General features: G+C 48.5%; 1 protein-coding gene across 1 annotated transcript in view; it reads left to right on the top strand.

Moving 5' to 3' along the window:
- Positions 1-796: 796 nt before the first annotated feature.
- The window catches only part of LOC119091309 (potassium voltage-gated channel protein Shaker), a gene marked incomplete in the record, with an annotated part of 94,053 nt that continues 74,906 nt past the window's right edge, over positions 797-19,943 (top strand). The window contains 2 exon segments of the mRNA XM_037214016.1: positions 797-1,173; positions 10,049-10,173. Of these exon segments, the coding sequence (XP_037069911.1) occupies positions 1,070-1,173; positions 10,049-10,173 (229 nt within the window).

Consider the following 19,943-nt stretch of genomic DNA (forward strand, 5'->3'; position numbering starts at 1 on the left):
CCATTGCTGTCAAGGTGTATCATTATATGATGCTGGTCATGTTAAGCCGTGCCCTGGCGTCGAGCTGCTCCTTCTGCTGCTGGCTGCTGCCTTTGAGGTTCCGGTATGAAGAAGTGATGCCCATGCGGAAGTTGGTGTCTTAAATCGTGGGACAAGGGAATGCCAAATGCTAACCTCGAGTGCTCCATCTGTCTCTTCATGAGTGATGTGGCATTCGCGGCCGTGGCAGAAAACGTCGGGTTATATTTCTGAGGGTCTTTGTGCTCCAGGACACTGCCATAGCCATGTTTGAATATGTTGTTACGCATGATACGTTCCGAATGTGAGCAGCTTGCCATTGCACCAGCTTTTCACCGCAGCTGTCCATGTGCGCAGTAGCGTGCTTGACATGAGGCTCAGGGGCAAAACATGGTCGAGGCGGACGCAAGCGTCACTATGTGCACTTTCCGAAGTTCGAGCCGTACCTGTTCCTGCTCCGGTGAATTAGTGAGACAGCAGGATCCTTACCCGGTTTCAGGGAACATGTAGAATTTCCAAGGCCGTTTGATATGTGAGCACGCGACAACGTTTCAAGCAAACCACGGACGATGGCATGCGACGGCAGATCCGTGCAGTGAGGTGGAGTGGACCTCTGCAGCGGCGGCAGATTCGTGCAGTGAAGTGGAGTGGACCTCTGCAACAGCAGTTAGTCCGTGCAGTGAGACGGAGTGGACCTCTGCAGCGGCGGCAGATTCGTGCAGGGAGGTGGAGTGGACCTCTGCAGCGGCGGTTGGGCTGGTCAGAGGCGCTGCCGACCCGCCACCAGTCGGGCCGGCCGGTCGGCCAGCTTCGCCCGTCCGCGGCTGCACCCTCCCGTGGTACGTGTGGGAGCGCCGGACCAGCTCGCTGAACACGTGGCGCACCGCGGCGCATTGCGCCCGCTGCCCCAGTGTCCGCCGAGGGAGAACCCCTGGCGTTCGTCCTGTGGGGCAGAGGGCCAGCGCGTGAAGGGTGGTGGGAGCGCCGGCGGTGCTTGCCGCCCCGTGCGAACCGATGGGACGGTGGCCTGCGACGCGCTTAGGGCGGAGCGATGTGCACCACCATCTCGACGGTGGGCAGCGCGTTCGATGTGGACCTCGTGCTGCACCTGTGCCACCTGCCGAACCGGACCCGGTGTCGTGACGCGATGGCCAGGTAGGTAGACGGAGGGAGAGGGAGAGAGATTGTGCGCACCTGATGGTGCCACTGCCACCTAGGGCACCCGGCTGGCCTTGGAGCGCCATTGCCGCCGGTCTGCTGCGCTGTCCGACTTCGGGCGCCGCTGGTCGCTGGAGTCAGTCAGTGGTCAGTGACTGATCGGTCCGCCGCCAAGCTAGTGTTGACAATTTGAAAAGCACGGTGCTGTAAAGTCAAAAGCTTTGTGTACCCACGTTTCTTGTTTATTTACCTCCGCCCGGCGGTATTTTAAGCTGTCAAATGCTTGTTAGATTTAAGCCTGTGTTGTTTAAGCATCTTGCTTCGTTTAAATGCATGTGGCTAGTTTTGACATTTGGAACACCTTTCATAGCCGTACTCGTACATTTGGTGTAAATGAATTGCAACAGTGGCAAGCAGACATATGTGCGTTGTTCCCAAAATGACTTCCGGGCTTGGATCCCTGAGCCGCGGATTCCAAACCTTCAGGATCTAGGATTCATTTTAAAAGCTTATCGAAGAGTTCTCTGAAATGTTGCATGTTTTCTTATAACTTTTCCGGAGTTGTCTCTGGGGTCTTGTATTTTCGTTGTGATTAACCAAAAGTTCCCTTAGGATCCAGCATAAGTTTTACACTCTGGTTAGGAATCTTCCAGGTTGTATCATGCAACGGCTTTGCAACTATTAAAAATCAAGTTGAATGATGTTAGAGGCCAATATCAGTGTTATTGACAGTGTTGTGCGCCATAGAGTATTTTATAACCCATGTCCATAATGCATCGGTTCGCTAGCCGGCAGTGTGGTCAGAGCAGATGCGATACATGTGCTGGGCCTCCAGGGTTTGATGTCGTTCTGGGCATTACCGATCTTACCCGCTGTCAGGTGTTTAACGATGTCCTGCTTCGTTGCATGGGGCTTCCCTATGAAAGGTCGCGAGGAAGTGCAACGCTCATTCAAACGGAATGTTCCACATTTGAAGATTTTAAATGAAGCATCGCACGTGATGAAAAAGCCCACTTGTAACTTTTGGAACACTTTTTGTGCGTAAGACTGCGCTAGCTAGCAAACTTTTACCATTTAATGAATCTTTTCATCAATACGCCACCGTTTGATTACGTCATGGAACGTTTTTATGACGTCAGATTCGCTGTCAGACTGGTCGTGTCAGAATTGCTGCTGTAGCGGATGGGCTGACTCACTTGTAGTACTTCGACTCGCTGCAAGATGGCCTGTTAATTTATGTGTGTGATAAACCAGCCAACGTTATGTATGTGTTCTTTTGCCATTTCGCTTGGTGGCATTGTATATTTTTCCGTTAAGGCATGACTTTTACTTGCATTCTCAGGTGCGGCACTATTCCAAATTTATTTGATCCTCACCCCCATTTCCATCACAACTAATATAAGTGCCTGTATACCTGCAATACGTATCACAAAACGCGGCTCGTGTTCTGAGACTGCATTTAACACGTTAAGTTGGTTGACATTTAACCGCTGCCCGCCGATGCAACGATATTTGCTGATGCACTCCACACACGAATAATTCAATGGCCATATTTTGTTTTGTCTTGAACTCAACAGGGCAATGCAGGAGGCAGAAGCCGCGTGATGCATACAGTGGCATCATACATCTCTGGGGACATCCAATCAGGCGGTGTGGAAACAGCCCGCACAAGTCTACGTGCGCCTAGCTCAGAGACGAGATGATTTGAAGTCTTCAAAGGCCATGACTGTGAATTGCAGGAATGACCTTGAAAACAATTATCTGAGCTCCAAACCCCATACAAATATGGGGCATGACCAGCACGGAGCCACTCAGAGCGCCACTGCTCGAGTGGTGCCGCTGGTGCCACCGCTAATCGCCGGTCGTCTCTGCCGTGGTGGTGAGCGCTGGTGGGCGGGTGAGGGGGAGTGGGGTCGCCGCGCGGTCGGCGCCCCTCCCCGACGGTCGCGCCGCCACCATTGATTGCTGCCGGCCGTCACTAAGCTACAGGCCGCCGGGCCGCGTCGCACGTACCAAATCAATGGGCGCACCGCACCGGCTCACCGGCAGCGGGCGCACTCTTTGTCGGCGGCGTCCTCAAAGGCGGCGGCCGCGCCGTGCTGACCCGGGCTCATGGCCAGACGACGCAAGAAGAAAAATGGTGGATACAAGTAAGAGAACTGCTGGTGCGCGGTAGATTTCGGATCAGGGAGGTGGCAGTGACGCGCTGAGCCAAGGCAGTTGGTGGTGAGGCATTTCGGTCAATGGTGTGTGCTGCTTGGTGCTATTTTTCATTCGTTTGTTTACGAATGTGATTTATTGACATACAGTGTGTGTGTGTGTGTGTGTGTGTGTGTGTGTGTGTGTGTGTGTGTGTGTGTGTGTGTGTGTGTGTGTGTGTGTGTGTGTGTGTGTGTGTGTGTGTGTGTGCGTGTGTGTTTGTTTGTTTGTGCGTGTGTTTGTGTTCGTGCGGCCGTGCGTGCGTGCGTGCGTGCGTGCGTGTGTGTGTGCATGCGTCCGTCCGTTCGTCCTTCCCTACGTGCGTGCGTCCGTGTGTCCATGTGTTTTTGGAGGGTCGACGAGGATGATGGCGTACAAATGTATGCTCACTGTACATTGGACGCACTGTCAACTATGTCACTTCACGTATTTTGATTGCCAGCGTTTCAAGTAAAATTAAAAAGCTTACGAATAACAAACCGAATAAAACAGGACAAAGGTGGCGTTTCCTCACACAAAATTATTGTATTATGTGTAAGTTACTTGTGAACGAAAATTTGACGAATGTTTTTGACTTGAAATGACATGTTCTTTCAAAATTGAAATCAACTGGTCCTGAAACATGATAGGCATGCTGGTATATTGGCACTTTACTAATGTGTCGCCCGAAACCTGCCGAATTTCGTGATATTTTAAGAAAGCTTATATTATCAAGCCTACCAAAAGAGCATCAGTAAGCAGTACTCACATATTTCGATACTATTCCCTCATCTGGGCGAGAATTCTTCCATTAGTTAACATTGTTATCTTCTGCGTTCATGTGGTATGTATGTGCTTAACTACTGTTATGGTGTTGAATGTTGGAGTGCTGTGTGTGGCTTTCGGTGAACAGCTCGCGACAAAAGACATTTGGCACCGTTGTGGTACTGAGCTTGTCAAAATATAGGCTCATAGCTATATATATATATATATATATATATATATATATATATATATATATATATATATATATATATATATATATGCCCACAGCCCAGTTTTGCAGCTTCACATATCTCCTACATGGTGAATGGGGATATATTTGGTTGTGGAAATGAGGAAATTCGTCTGAACAGAGTTATATCCCACTCCCGACCAACCGCATTCCACCACTGACCACGGCCGCACTCCGCTCCTGGCCACCGCCGTACCCCTCCCCTGACCACGGCTGCACTCCGTTCCTGGCCACCGCCGTACTCGGCCCCTAACCACGGCCGCACTCCTCCCCTGACCACAGCGGTACTCCGCCCCTGACCACGGCTGCACTCCGTTCCTGGCCACCGCTGTGCTCGGCCCCTGACCACAGCGGTGCACATGCCGTCTCTCCCTGACCACAGCCGTACTCCTCCTGGCCACTGGTACTCGCCCCGCCGAGTACTCTCCCCAGTACAGACGTACTCCTCCCTGACCAGCCGTACTCTGTCCCCGAACAGCGACTCGTACTCCTCCCCAGGTCACAGCCGTACTCCGCTCCTGAACACAGCCGTACTCCGTCCCCGATCACAGCGGTACTCCGTCCCTGATCACAGCCGTACTCCTCCCCAGGTCACAGCCGTACTCCGCCCCTGAACACAGCCGTACTCTGTCCCTGATCACAGCCGCACTCCTCCCCTGAACACAGCCCGTACTCCGCCATTGAACACAGCCGTTACTCCGCCCCTGGCTGACCGAAACGGGTTCATACCTTGGCCATGCCGTTGCCCGGCATTCCCGGCCATTAGCGGCATAACAACGCGCCGGTTCCGGCGGACGGCAAGGACCGGCCCGAACGGTCCGACACTTCCGGCATCGGTGGCAGCGGGGGGGGGGGGGGGGGGGAAGCGGTGGGCTCCGCTGCTACGGGTCACTGCAACCACGTGTCACGACCGCACATCGACCCGCACCTGCGGAGGCCGTCCGTGAATGTTTCACTGAGCGGCGTGGGGAGCGTGGCTTACTGCGTGCCTGGGCGGCTCCGTAGCCAACGATCGTGGTGCACGGAGTTCCGGGACTGCCGTGTCGTGTATCTAGCCGGCCCCGGCAGACACATCTCAAGGCTCGTGGGTATTGCGCCAACTGGCAGGCAAGACACTCGTCGGCAGCAAACGAAGCATTTCTACCCGGTCTTGTGCTGGCCTTGATTGGAGGAGTTGATTGGGCACGTGTAGACTGTATGTTGAAGGGAATGTTCCACAATTGGAAATATTGAAATAAGCATCAGATATGACAGTAAAAGCGTACTTGCAACTAATGGTAAAGTTGCAAGGTCTAAAAACGACCCTGAGTGGTAAAATTTCAAAGTTTGTGAAAGTGCACCCCATGACGTCATTGTTTGATGACGCCATTCAACAGTTTTGTGACGACGGCAATACCTAGCAGCATCTGGCAGCCAGACCTAAAGAATACTTTGAAAAAGTTTAAAAGAAAAAAAGAAAGGAAAAGCACGAGAGCTGACGCCAACCGGCCATTCTCGTCGCGGGCACTGCGTTGCGTGGCAGATTAGCAGTGAATGGCTTGTTTATGGATTTTGTGTTTTGGTACTGGTCGAAAGGGAAGCTTTGGTGGGCTGTTTGACATACGCAGCGTAGCGATCGCCAGCTTTGATGGTAGCTTACTAATAACAATGCACGATATGCTGTGAAGGCTGTCATATGGCGTCATGAGTCTTTCGCCGAAACCTTCCAAGGACTGCTGAGGATGTCAGTATTTGTTGTCGACTTATCCTTGCCTATAAGGGTGTAGTCCTGACATTGATATCCTGAGATGTGCACAGTAGTTACTTTTTTGGTTATTTGTAAATGGAAATGCTGTTGCATGCAAAGGTTAATAAATATGTAACATCGCTCTGAATTGATTGCCAAGGCATTGCTATTTCTGTGGTGAAGATGGTAAGCTTGGGCTACCAATAATATTTTTCTTCCTTATGGCTAGTTATGCAAGCACAAGTGAACCTTGATATAATCATTGTGGTGCCACAGCGTTCTTGCTGGTAACTGTCCTTTGACGTTGTGAAATCAGTTGTTACCAGTCATTCACAAATTATAAGCTGTCATCTCATAGGCTTGACATAGAGCAGTCAACCAATGTGGTACATTGTGTATTGGCACGGGTCAACAGTGTCATCGTGGCACTACCTCAGTGCCGTACTGTGGCGTGGCATAATGAACAATGATACGGTTTTGTACCGCAATCCCCGCTGCTTTCATAATGAACTCCATCATGTAAAGATGGGTCAAGCATGCATTGTCGTATTAACTGCGCACCTGGCATATGACTAACTAAAAAAACACGATGCAATATACATATCATTTTCAGCAATGCACACAATAAGTGGCGTCAATTGTGCATCTTGTTTTGGTAATCCACAAAGCATAGGTGACAAAGATGCAATCACGTCTTCTGCTTCCGCAGCCATGCGACATGCAGGCATCAGGCTGCTTCACCCAAGGATATTGTTCACACAAGCAATAGCACATCTATAACGATGCAATGTTACAATGGAACTGCAAACCTGCTGAACTTGCACAACGTTGGAGACATGACAAGTGCATGTAGCCATGATTAGATGGGCAAAATGCAAGGAAGTGATGAAGCTTCCAGTGCAAATAATGCTCATGATAAAGATATTGCTAAGTGCTATCCAAGAAACCAACATCAATACTTTTCCACATTCCCCAGCACTGAGCATCTTATACAGGTTGCAGTGGCTATAACAATGATGACTCACCAGCAATGCCTGTCTGCATACAAAATTTGTTGACAGTGATATGTTCATCTATAATAATGCAGTACTATATTCTCAGAATTCTTAAAACGCGCTCGGGTGAGGGAAGGGGGTCAAATTGACTCCCCGCCCGAAGGTTTCCCCAGAATGGTTTGTTAACGTATAGCAACGGAGTGTTAGACGAAGCCATACATTCTAAGATGCTTTCTTAGGCACAACAACCATTGAGTACAACAACCAGGCTGCTAGCACGCACCACCAGTGATCACACCCATTTCAATCACCTGATTCACACTCTAATGTCAAATGAGTGCGATTACACACTTGCACAACCCGCGGGACCATGAAATTCCAGTTTTCTCTCGATTTCCGCACCGGTTTTCGGTTATAACACCGCATTTTACCGTGAGCTCCCTTCAAAACAAAGTCACAACGGGGTTTATGGTAATACAACTCAAGAGGTCGTATTGGTCGGACACAATTTCTTCGGTCACGATTTAAATTCATCCCACAATACGTGCTAAATATTTAATAAAATACATATCTCAAATTACTGTGATATTTCCCTAATTTTATAACTCCTTGCTAGCCCATAAACCCGTGCAATGTTATTTGCTCTGGTAAACAAGGCGCCAACCGAGCTGTCTGTAAAAAATACTCCACTAGAAGAGGAAGCAAGCCAGATGTGCTGTCGCGTCTTTCTTTTTAAAACATTAGGGAGGGTGGCGTTTTTCCGGTGCTGTACTTTTTTGTAGACAATGGCCTTCTTTTTTTATAACATTGACCTATGGTCTGGAAAGAAAGAAAAAATGCCCCGTTGGCGACGAGTGCGGCACAACTCGAAGGTGCTCACAATTGATAACGGTAATATAAGTAATAAGTAATATAACGGCATTCGTATGACGTTTCTATGAAGACTTCAATGCCAAGGTGACTTTGAAGTAGTTTCCCAATAAACCTTTTCGCACTTTTGCTGGAGTATAACTCAGGAACCAGAGGGTTTTGGGTCTTAAAATGGGCATATCCGTGAATTGCATCAAAAGGTCTTTAAGATGGCTATTTTAGTTGAAAGCCCCATGGAAGGTTGGAGCGTTTAAAGGTGCGGGCGTTTAAGTTTCAAAATGCAGGTTGTAATTGGACCGTAGGGAAGAGTTTTGGTACAACTGCAAGCTGGCAGGTAGTATACGGTTCTATATAAGTTGGTTTGCTTCATGACATGGTTCCCAGAAACGTAGGCATGCAGTTGACCTTTAATTTTCAATTTGCAATTCGTCATCAAGTTTTAGAGCGTAAGAACGGAGAATATACGGCGTCCGTTCGGCAGCTTCCATGTCGCATCTTGTCTCCATTTCTGACAGGAACCGTATAAAAGATTCTGAGGCACGGCCGGCGCAGCAGTTTGGGTTACAGGGGGGGGGGGAGGGGGGGGGGAGTAGGCCAGAGGAGGCAGTCGTCTCCTGTTTACCGGCGGAGAGGGGGGGGGAGGAGCGGTAAGTTTTGTCTCCTATTTTTTATGTGGCACCTTAGGGTAAAGAGGCACTCCCTGAGTTTGTGTGTGTGTGTGTGTGTGTGGTTATGTTTTTTCTAGGAGGCCCCATTTCTGTAGCAGGGGCCTCCTCCCTTTCATGTATCAGATGACCGCGGATCTGAGTTAAGGATGCCCTGTTTTGAGATAACGAGGTCCCTTGGCTATCTTATGGTGAATCGGAATCTGCTGTGCATAAGAATGCCCTTCTTTGCACTAGGAAACCTTTCTTTCTGGACCAAGTGGCCCTGTTTTAAGAACGCGAGACCCTTTGCTGGAGAATCGGAAGGTCCCATTCTGGGTTTTTTATTCGTCGACATTTATAGTTACTTGGATATGATGGATGAAACCGTTTTACATGGCAACGCATGTACTTGGTGCCCTCTCCCTTGAACGCGACACTGCCCGGGAGGAGGCCCCTGGGTCATACTGCCCCCCCCCCCTCCCCCCATCACAACTCAAAGTTGATGGCCCCGCCCCTGATCTGAAGAGTTTCCAGTCCCGTTTTATGTGTACTCTACGGACATGTAAAGCAAAGCAAACTCAGATATAGGCCCAATAGTCCAGCGAACCCATTCGAACCACTGTGACGTATTGGGAAGAGAAAATGTGTTTTGACCACAATAAACTAAGGTGGGCGACACATAATTCTGCGGAAGTGCAAAGGGCATCTTTTGGAAAAGTCGTCTGATATCTTCAAGCAAACATTTTAAAAGTTTGATGCCCACTTGCCAAGCGCATTTTTGGGCCGTAGGCGCTAAATGAAGCGTTGCTGCGTTCGTCAGCCACTGCAGGCCTCATGCCATGTCATGCCGTGGCAACTAGTGTCTGATACCGAACAAAATGCGGCTCACCGGAAAAGAGGCTTGTTGTGGCGCCCGTCCCACAATATAGCCTACACTTTAGACAACCAACAAACCTCGGTTTTCGGTCACTTTTTTCCAAAAATCTCGAAATTTTCTTCTTTCATTCTTCAAATTTTCGCGGCTTGTTCGTTCACTGCCCTGCGTTATGCCTGCTACGCACTTGGTAACATCACGCTTAGTCGTAGCGTTGCTACCCTGTGGCTCAAAAAAATGAGCAGTGCATTGGGTTTTCTGGTCGTGAAGGCAATTTTTTTTTATAAACAATTTTTCGTCGTACTTAATGAATATATGATATTTCTGCTACACCCCATTGTTCAAAATATTTAAAAGCTAATCGTGCTATTGCATTGCTAGTGATGCACAGCACTATAACCACTTCCTGAAAACGCCAACAAATGGAAATATAACATTCTCAACAATCACTATCTGAATTTTAATGAGGATTTTTCAGAGTTGATAAGATGTCACCTGTGATGTTCATATCGCGTTCACTAGCCGCTGTGCTACGACTCGCACATCTAAGTCGATGCGAATTTTCAGGTCATTGCCGAAGGCAAATTTGCACGACGAGGACGGCAGCGGGGGTCGCCCGCAGGTGCAGGTCACCAACTTCGAGCCCATACCGCACGAACACGACTTCTGTGAGCGTGTCGTTATCAACGTGAGTACTGCATGTGAGGAGGATTGGCGACCTGGTATCAACCCTTTGTCCTGACCACAAATGTGATAACTGCTTTCATATTGGATAGGCCCTGGCAGAAGCCTGTGTCGGCAGGAGGTGGCTGGTGGTTGTCGATCGACGCTGCCCTTTAAATGAGTGTGGGGGGGGGGGGGGGCAGCGGGTAGAAGAACGGTGTGCAGTCAAACGTCATCTGACAAACGTTATCTGACAAACTTCATCTGTCAAACGCCACTCTTAAACTGGATCCCTTCCCACCTTTCACTTACCCCATACTGAAAGTTAAGCTTGGCCGCCAGCGTCAACGTTAGCGACAGCCGACAGGGCTGCCAAACGAGAGCCGATTAATCGGCATGGTTCATGCCTGATTAAGCATGCGTAAGGTCTTATTCATTACCATAATGATATCAGGGGCAAGCCATATCCATGACACTCGCGAATACCTTTTTGGTTGCATGGAGTGATGTGAATTCAAATAAACACTTGTTTGTTTTCGTGCAGTCCCGAAAAGTGTCCATATCGAACGCGTCTTCAGCCTTATCTGAAGCCAACGAGATGCCGGATATGGCACGGCTCAGAAGAATGATAACCAACATACGTGCTATCAGCAAGCAGCTGATGCAAAAAGCTAAGAGAACGGCGCCAGATGACTCTTGGAACTCGTACAAATATTGGTCCTACGAACGGTTGTGTGTTTGCTTCGGTAAGGAATTAATTGAGAGATAAGAATAAACTTCCCAGAGGAAAGGTGTCGTATAGTTGGAAAAATGTGTGCTGCTGCTTTCAGATGTGCACTTCATTATTTGCAGGTTTTGTGGCCGAAATGCACCGTCGGAAACGGTGTAGGGGTGTGGGGAGGAATTTGATGTGCAGGACCGCTGACACGTGAGCGTCAAAAGAGCGGAGGGGTGTGAACCTTATTGGCAGGTAATTTTTTCGTTGCAGCACGCGAGGCGAATCACTTCAGCTGATGAAGATCAGAGAGTGACCACTTCGTAGACATTCAGATAAACGTGTCTTTGATTTGAAAAGATGACACCACAAGCTGATGGAAATAGCGCTAACCCAATTCTGGAGCAGCCACCAACATGGCACACACAGAGTCCATTCAACGCAGCTATGCGTCGAAGTCGGTAGGAGACATATCCGCTGCGGAAACGAGAGCAGAACCAAAGCATCCCAGGCGTGCGGCCATAATAAGCATGTGTCCCGCTTACCGATTCGACGCCAGTGAACGCTCAGCTTTTAAGTGCCGCTCTCCAAATGCCCATTGCTGTTGCCCTTTTCGCTCCTTCCAGAAGATCAAAGCGAGCTGGTCTGACTGCCACTACCAGTGCCAGATCTGGCTGCCACTGCCAGCGCCAGATCTGGCTGCCACTGCCAGCGCCAGCTCTGGCTGCCACCGCCAGCGCCAAATCTGGCTGCCACTGCCAGCGCCAGATCTGGCTGCCACTGCCAGCGCCAGATCTGGTTGCCACCGCCAGCGCCAGATCTGGCTGCCACTGCCAGCGCCAGATCTCCGGGTATCTGCTGCTGTCACTTATCAACGCTGTTTCAATGCTTCTGGGCAGTCGGGCTCGGCGGCGTTTCGAAAACACGTCGCGTGAAATTGCTGCGCTCCTGCTAACATGCAGCAGCGGCCACCGGCTAAATCCCTGAACATTTTCTCCAACCCTTTCACTAACATACGTATATTGCCTGACCCACCCGCTCAACGCTCGCTCTTGCTCGATGCGCCTGCACTAGACAGCTTTACCGCAAGGTACACTGATTACTTTTCAGCATTCACCAGCGTCAATCACCTTCTTCTGCTGGTTAGAGTCGTTCTTGGGCAATCGTTCACAACGCGTAGTGGTGAACGGCAAGCGGTCTGACTGGATTTCAGTGCGATCTGGCGTCCCGGAAGGCAGCATCCTGGGACCGTTGCTGTTCGCCTGCTTTCTGGCTGATGCTTCTCACCAAATGTAGTGTGCCTTATGTGCGCTCATGATGTGAACATTTGTCACCGAATCGACAACGTAGCAGATTGTCCCACACTTCAGACGGATTTGGACCGCCTCTATGAAAACTGAAACTGGGAACTGAAACTGAACCACGCTAAGTGCAATACCATCTTATTCACCCTGCGCACGTCACCTGTTCACTACTCATACCCGCTAGACGGTCACCGCTTGGGTAGCTGCCAGCAGATTTGCGATCTTGTGCTCTTCCCGGAAACCAGATTCACTTTTGCCAATCACATATTTTAACTGTCTCAGAAGCAAACAGGATGCTGGGCCTTCTCGTGCGAAGCGTGCAAATGTCGTCGTGTCTTCTTCAAGCGCGGTTCAATCGCAAGGCTTTGCCTTCAATGCTCATGTGAGATCATTGATAGAGCACGGTAGCGTTATTTGGAGCGGTGCTGCCGTTTCCCATCTCGTCCCGTTTGAAAGACTACAATAACTGTTTCCCATGTGGTTGGGTTCGAGTAGCCAGTCCCGGTGTCCTCCACTGAATTATCTTCTGGCTTGCTTCGAAATAGCATCTATCAAGGCATGTTTTGCTCAGTCTGACATTTTATTTCCGTACAAAGTATATCGTCACAGGCTTGACTGCGCTCACTTGACATAATTGTTCGGTCTGGCTACACCTGTCCGGCGTTCTCGACACTCCGGCCTTTTCCACGAGTCATTTGCAAGGGTCAGCACCGTTAAAAATGGATTTGTCGCACGACTACCCAATGTCTGCAATATATATTTTTTGCAGCGCTGCCCCTCAACTGACTTTTTCCATCCAACAAAGTCATTCCGATCTTATTCGTTTATGTTTGCCGGCACATGTGGAACATTCTTAATATATATTTATTTTTTAAAAATTGGACTGCTACCGTAATTGGGCTTTTGCCTGTGGAATTCTGATAAACTAAATGAACAAATAAGCAAACAAATAAACTAAGTCATTCAAATATTAATTTGAAGTCAGTTTGTGCAGATTCTGTTAAATTCCTACATAATGAATCCTACAATTTTCGATCGTCGCTGTGGTTTGCACGGCTCCTCCCTTCCATCGCAGCGAATGACCGCACGGATGCCGAGTGAGGTGCTGACGTCGGCTGAGCGCGGCCACACGCGGCTGGGTGCGGCGCGTGCGTGGTGGCCGGTCGACTTCAAGCATTGTGTTGAGTGTTGTTCTAATACGAAATGTCATCGCTACAGTTCAAAAAGCTGCGTGTAACGCAAAACCATATGACACGATATGACAACCACTTGCCAGTTTAATGCCCATTTTGCCTATTGAATGCCTATTTTATGCCTTATTTTTTTAACCATCAGCATACAAATTCCAGAAATATTTGGCACTGTTAACAAAAAAACTCACCCACTATGCTTGTCGAGGACCACTGATCTGCTGAAAGGTCATGATATGAAGCACGCGTAGCGGTACATAATGCTGGCCTTCGGCTTTTGACCCGTGGGCGAGACGTTGTGGCCTGAAGGACGTACTCCCGTCGTACCTTGCTGATGCGTAATCATTAATGTTGCATTTGATTTTGGTGTCATAGTTCCAATAACTCATTTAAGGTTGCGCCGATATGGTGATATTGCAGATCTGCAAGTGGATTTCTCGAAATAGTTCTCTGGAAGTGGCGCTCCAGCGCTCTGACTCGCGTGCCGGGCGCGTCCGCCTGCGTGCCTCAGTATAACGAGATACAGGTTCCAGATGTGCGACCGGAGTTGTCTACAGTATGTATATATGCAAGCAGGCGTGAAGCTCACAAACTTGTGGTTGACAGGAGTGTGAAGAATATATCAACAAATACAAACTTACACTTAGAAATATGGGAGGGTAGACAGCAGTCAGATTACAGGAAGACATGGTCCGCGGGGTTGTCGGTATGTGAAGATCATTCTGTTGCCGTTATCGGTATGTGTGTTTGTTGTGAAAAAACGCTGGGCAAGTCTTACACCATATATTTTCTCACAAACAGGAAATGACTCTGAAGGCTTCTGCGCATGCAAACTGTGTTAGCCCTCCTTCGATGTTCCAAAAGCATCGCTGCATCTCAATCGGAAGTTGGGGTTACTGTTCTGTTCCAAGCTTTCCCAATAAGCATGATATGAATTGATAACGAGGCGGGCACGTGGTGTGGACCACAAAGGCTCGTGAAAAGTGATTCAGACCCTAAGAGAACACTTAGGAAACAATTTGGAGTGAAAGTCGACAAACTTTGTGATATATTCACGGCAAGTGCGGCGCAAAACGTTAAGGAGGGCGGGCTCAGGAGCAACGAGGCGCAGAAAAGCGAGTTTATATTTCTGAGGAGCCACAGAAAGCCTATACAACGCAAATAGCCAAGGCCATGCGTACCAACCAACAAAAAGCTAAACACGAGGTAGAGCAAGCTAACCCGTGTTCGTAGATTGTTAGGTACATTTGCGAGGAACATTATGCATAGAGATAAGACAGTACTAACATCCTTATTACTCGTAGAATAACTAGGAGAAAGGAGATGGAAATAATGATATTTCGACCGCATGCCTTTATCGAAACGAATATCAGTAGTAAATTTAATATTGCCTGCCGATCTCAATCGATTTTTCAGGTTTTTTCCTAACAGGGAGCCACAGTTTCGACATGTCACCAACATTCAGGGATTAAACGAGCAGCAATTGCCAGCCATTACGACGATTCAATATATATTCAACCAAGGATGGAAACGCCCGAGAAATACGTGTGCATGCGAACGAATTCAAGTAAACAGGCATCACGCATCACTCATCACTTGTGCATGCGAACGACATTAAAACAATAATCACATGCTCAAATCGGCCATGATGAGCCCTGCATGTTTGGGTCCGGTCGCCGACTTCTGACAAGAATGAATTCGCTTGTTTTCCGGTCTAGGTGTTCCTGTGCTCTGTGCATGATTTTGAGCTCTAAAAGGGGTAAAGGGTCAATACCTCTCTGGGTTTCAGCCGGAGTGCGTTCGGCAGAAATGGTCACCGAAATGGGATATTCACTGGTTTGATGTTAGCGTCTCGCAGGTGCTCATTATATATCAAACGAATAGGATGCATGATCTCCCCGACATAGACTGTCCCTCCCATGTTTTTCACACTTTGAACACTTAATTTCGCAAAACACCTTTTCGTGTTGATTGCTTGCATTCACATGCTCTGTTATGACACTATTCCTTACTGTTTGGTTGCCAGTCTTACGCTAGTCATAATCGTACCACGGGCCAAAGTCCTGCATTATATTGCATAAAACGTGATTTCCGTTCGAAACCTTGGACTTGACGTATCGAAATGGTCGAAGGCCAAATTAATGACCACTTATGTTACAAATTGTGCTGCATATGCCAGACGCAAATACTTCGATGATACTTGTTCTTGGCCTTAAGCAATACCTGGCCAATGAAGTGACGATATCTGCGTGAAGTCACATTCGCACATTCGCCGGCATCAAGCTCAGCAGCACGGGGTTCAAGCCTTAAAAATTGTGTGGCTGTGAACTGCACTGAAATGGATTTATCTTATGACGGTTTTAAAAATGGTTATCTCACCTCAAAACGTATAAATGTGGAGCAATCCCTTAAACACCTATCAGCCGTTCTTTCCTATCGGGGGAATCTTACGATGTTCGTTAGTATGCCTCCTAGCCACAGTCGTGCTTGAAGCAGATTTGGCTTGTCACACATTCCATCACCGTTTCCTATGGCTTGCATCAAACTGGTGAAGCGTATAAACGGATGGCGAGCCCGATGAAACGGCATCATTAGAGTGCACAACCAGTAAGAATCCGTGAGCAATTGTTTCCAATGTTAAGATATGCACCAAAAATTTTCCCAGTCGGAGGGCCCAGGAACACAGATGCGGTCTGATTCCACCTGATGCCGGCAGTAGCAGTGCCCGGATAACATTTGAGCATATGCGCAGACTCAGATCTGGAACTTTTCAACAAGTTTTGGGGGGTGCAGTCACCATTTTAGGCCTATTCCTTTTTGAAACGCCACAGGTGACGTAAAATTTTGAGCTGATACAACCCCAATTCACAGGATTAAGGCTACAACCGTGTAGGTTGTCAAACGCGGTCCAAAACGGACAGCGGGTGTTTGCAGGTCGTGCAGGCAAGGATTTGGGGTCCTACAGGCTTAAACAGATGGGCTTCCAGCAGGTGCAAGGAAGTTCTCTCAAGCTGGGGGAGGGCAGACATTCATTTTTGATGCTTCTCTGCTCTCAACGCCGATAGGGCCAATGCCAAATTTTCACAGCAAATTTTCATTTGGTTTCACCATTCTCAGCAGGGGTGACGCGCCTTTACCCTTTGTCTTAATATTTCTTCCAGGCCGCGTTCGATCTGTCGTCAGCACGTTTGTCAGCACCAATTACGGCCCAGCATTCGCCCTACGTCACGTCACGTTATCACCAAGTCACGTGGTCTGTGACGTCATGCACCGGCTGACAATGATGCCAATATTTTTTGTCAGCCCGTCGGCACGGAGAGAAAAATCTACCAGATGAGAAATCACTTTGGCAAAGTAACTGGAACTTGATTTGGTAGCCCTTGCGTTGGCGAATACGTTAGGTGGAGCGTGGGTACTTATATATAATTTGGGGGGAATGCAGCGTGGGATAGATAAGAAGGAAATGAACCGCCAAGAGAAGCTATGAAAAGGTGACGATGATTGGTGTGGTGTGTGGTTGCGTTCCCCAGTAAATTAATAACGTCGGAGTAACTGTGAAAAAGCGGAGAACAGGAACGAAACGCCACGGGTTTCGAAGATGGGCTTTGCCAATTCCAGTGGGAATTCAACGAAACGGCAGGCTTCATGTCTGCACAAATAGCGGTGAAGAATTGGCGCATTTTCCACTTAAAAGTAGTGAACTCTGAACAGTGAGAAGGAGAAAAATTAAATGAGATGTAAATTGGAAGAAGCACTCTACTTGCGGATGGGATAGATACTGGTAATATCAGAGCAGGAGCCACACTTCCAAACAACACGTTATAGGTAATGCGTTTTGGCCGGTAGTAAAGCAGGGTAAGTGTGTAATCTAGAGCAGTTAGAAGGTAAAGGAAAAAAGAAAGGTAAAGTAAAAAACACTTTCTCGTCAGCCCATGCATCGAACGCTCCTTTAGCACGCATAACGCCACGCATGTCATCTGGCAATCGTGCTGACGACAGATCGAACGGGCCCCATTCGTTTCTGTTGCCACTGGACGGGGAGACCCTCCTGCTTACCTTGATATGGGTTTCGTGCCAAGACAATTATCATCATGCGTATTAACCGATCTTATGCTCGATCCCTCTCTCAACAAACATGTAAACTCTCAGCGTGACCCAAACAGCAATAACAATGAAGCAGCGCAAACAGCTTATATACTCAAATTGTGATACATCGTCAGATCGACTACGACATCCGTACACTAGACACAATGAGCACTATTTAACAGACAGCTCAGATGCGGAGAAGCAGTAGCAACAGAAAGGCTGTCTCCTCTTGTGCGGGCTGAGATAGCATCAATGATGAAATGAGAAACATGTGTTTACACGAATAGAATTAGTTTTAAATCTATAAACACTAAAAAAACGCGGAGATATAACGCACTCCTGATGTCTTAGAATGAGGCAACCGGCGTCACAGCTCCGCGCCAACCACAAACTAGTATCCACTAACGAGACGGAGCAGTCACATTTGCTACCTGGCTCGGATAGGATATCCTGTGGACGCATACAGTTGCAGAGGAAACTCATAACGCTCAAGGGAAGGCACCAGCCGTATCAGGCGTCCACCAGAGACGCTCTCCAAGTCATCAACCCCGCGGTCTACCTGCTCTAGTTCACCACCAATACCGCCGAAGGGCAGGACCACCGCGGCGAGCGCTACCGCCGAAGGACAGGGTCGCCGCGGCGAGCGCTACCGCCGAAGGACAGGGCCTCCGCGGCGAGCGCTACCGCCGAAGGACAGGGCCGCCGCGGTGAGCGCAGCCCGGCCAAACGAAGAGACCATCGCAGCGCGGTGGCAAGAGACCGTCACCTCCAGCCTGTTCACGGGACGAGACGGCCGCAGCTCGGTCATACGAGACCACTGCCGCCAGCGCAGACTTGTCGCACGAGAGCGGCGTCAAACGACCAATGCTCAAACGGCCATTCCCTTGCACATGACTTGCACATGATGCACACTCTCTGATTCGCTGATGGCACGACGCGCCCCCGTATGATCGTCCTGCGCTGTGCAGGGACACCGACGAGGGGGTCTGTCGTGAGCGCAGCGTATGGACGCTGCATCACTGACAGGACGAAGGAAGGCCTTAAGCACCCTCGATACACCCTGTAGAGGTATCGCCTCGTTATCGCCATGTTGCTGCATGTCTTTTTCTTAATGACAACGAGTCAAACCAGGAGCTGAGCGACTACCTGGAGTCAGTTCAAGAGCATCCGACCGTGAGGATGTGGACATGCTCCTTGGTGGAGGGACGGTGCACGTTAGCAGTACAGAAACGATAATAACAAGGGGCACGGCATTGCCAGCAGAACGCTGCCAACCACCCCACTGAGCTAAGCGCTAAATAACCCCAGACGTTCGTTTACTGCTGCTTGAATGTATTTTTACCACGCTTATTTACGGTTTTACACTGACTGACCCGCACCCAGCTGCGTGGTTCAGCTGTCTTTTGGCTTACATTGTTCCAGCACGGCAGACTGTATCGCTTCGAATCGAAGTCACTACAATGAGACTTCAGCAACCTTTGGGGAACGCGATATGAGCCCGCGAAGAATTTCTTGTTTCATTGTTCCTATTCCTCGATATCAACCCACAGTAGCATGATTTGTGGGCAAGATATCGCATTCTGGCAGAGTTGTGTGACACTTATAGCGTATCGCTTTGCAGGGGACGATTTTTTTAACGGACACTAAAGCACATCCCATAGTACATGTCTATGTACGCGTTAAAGCCTCCAATAAACATGCATCATGTACATATAGCACATTATTCCATATTATTATGGCTTATAAGACATGCGACTGCTGCAAGTTATCTTCGAGTTTGTTGTCTTCTCGCACCATTAAAATGAACACGAGAAGACAACAAACGTCACACATCTATCAATAGGGGAGATTTTGGCAATTCATGATCACGTTTGACCTTTGCCTTTCCATTTTACCTTGACTTGGACCTCATATCTTAGGAATAGTTATGTAAATAGACACCCTGGCATAAACACGCATCAAAGTCGGTGTCGCATAACATTCTAAGTCCAGAAGAAGAAAACGCATTTGAGCTGGCCCGACATTCAAGATCACGGCGGCCGCCATCTTCAGCTCATAGAAATGCTCAAAGTTAGACAAGTCGCAAGTCAGCTAATTTGAATCTCCCTGCTATATAGAGAATATTTCCGTGAACAAGTTGACGGGAGTCGACATTGCGGGGTCTCATGTAGGGAGTACAATGATGCAGCTCGACTGAGGGTCTCAATGACCGAGCCAAAGTGACCAAAACGCGCCAGGTGTTTACTCGTAGTGAATGAACCCATTTACGTCCCAAGAACAGTGAGCACGAGTTTACCAACCGATCATTGGTTTTTGAACCTCAGTGGTCCAGGTGGCTCTCTATGTTGGTACTCCATGAGCTGTTTTTGGATCTGGCCCGCGCTGATCAACCCATGTTTCGTTTCCATTGATGCGACCATATATATATATATATATATATATATATATATATATATATATATATATATATATATATATATATATCTCTCTCTCTCTCTCTCTCT

Source organism: Pollicipes pollicipes, unplaced genomic scaffold (assembly GCF_011947565.3).
Source record: "Pollicipes pollicipes isolate AB1234 unplaced genomic scaffold, Ppol_2.1 Scaffold_3447;HRSCAF=4054_pilon_pilon_pilon, whole genome shotgun sequence".
Lineage (NCBI taxonomy): Eukaryota > Metazoa > Arthropoda > Thecostraca > Pollicipedomorpha > Pollicipedidae > Pollicipes > Pollicipes pollicipes.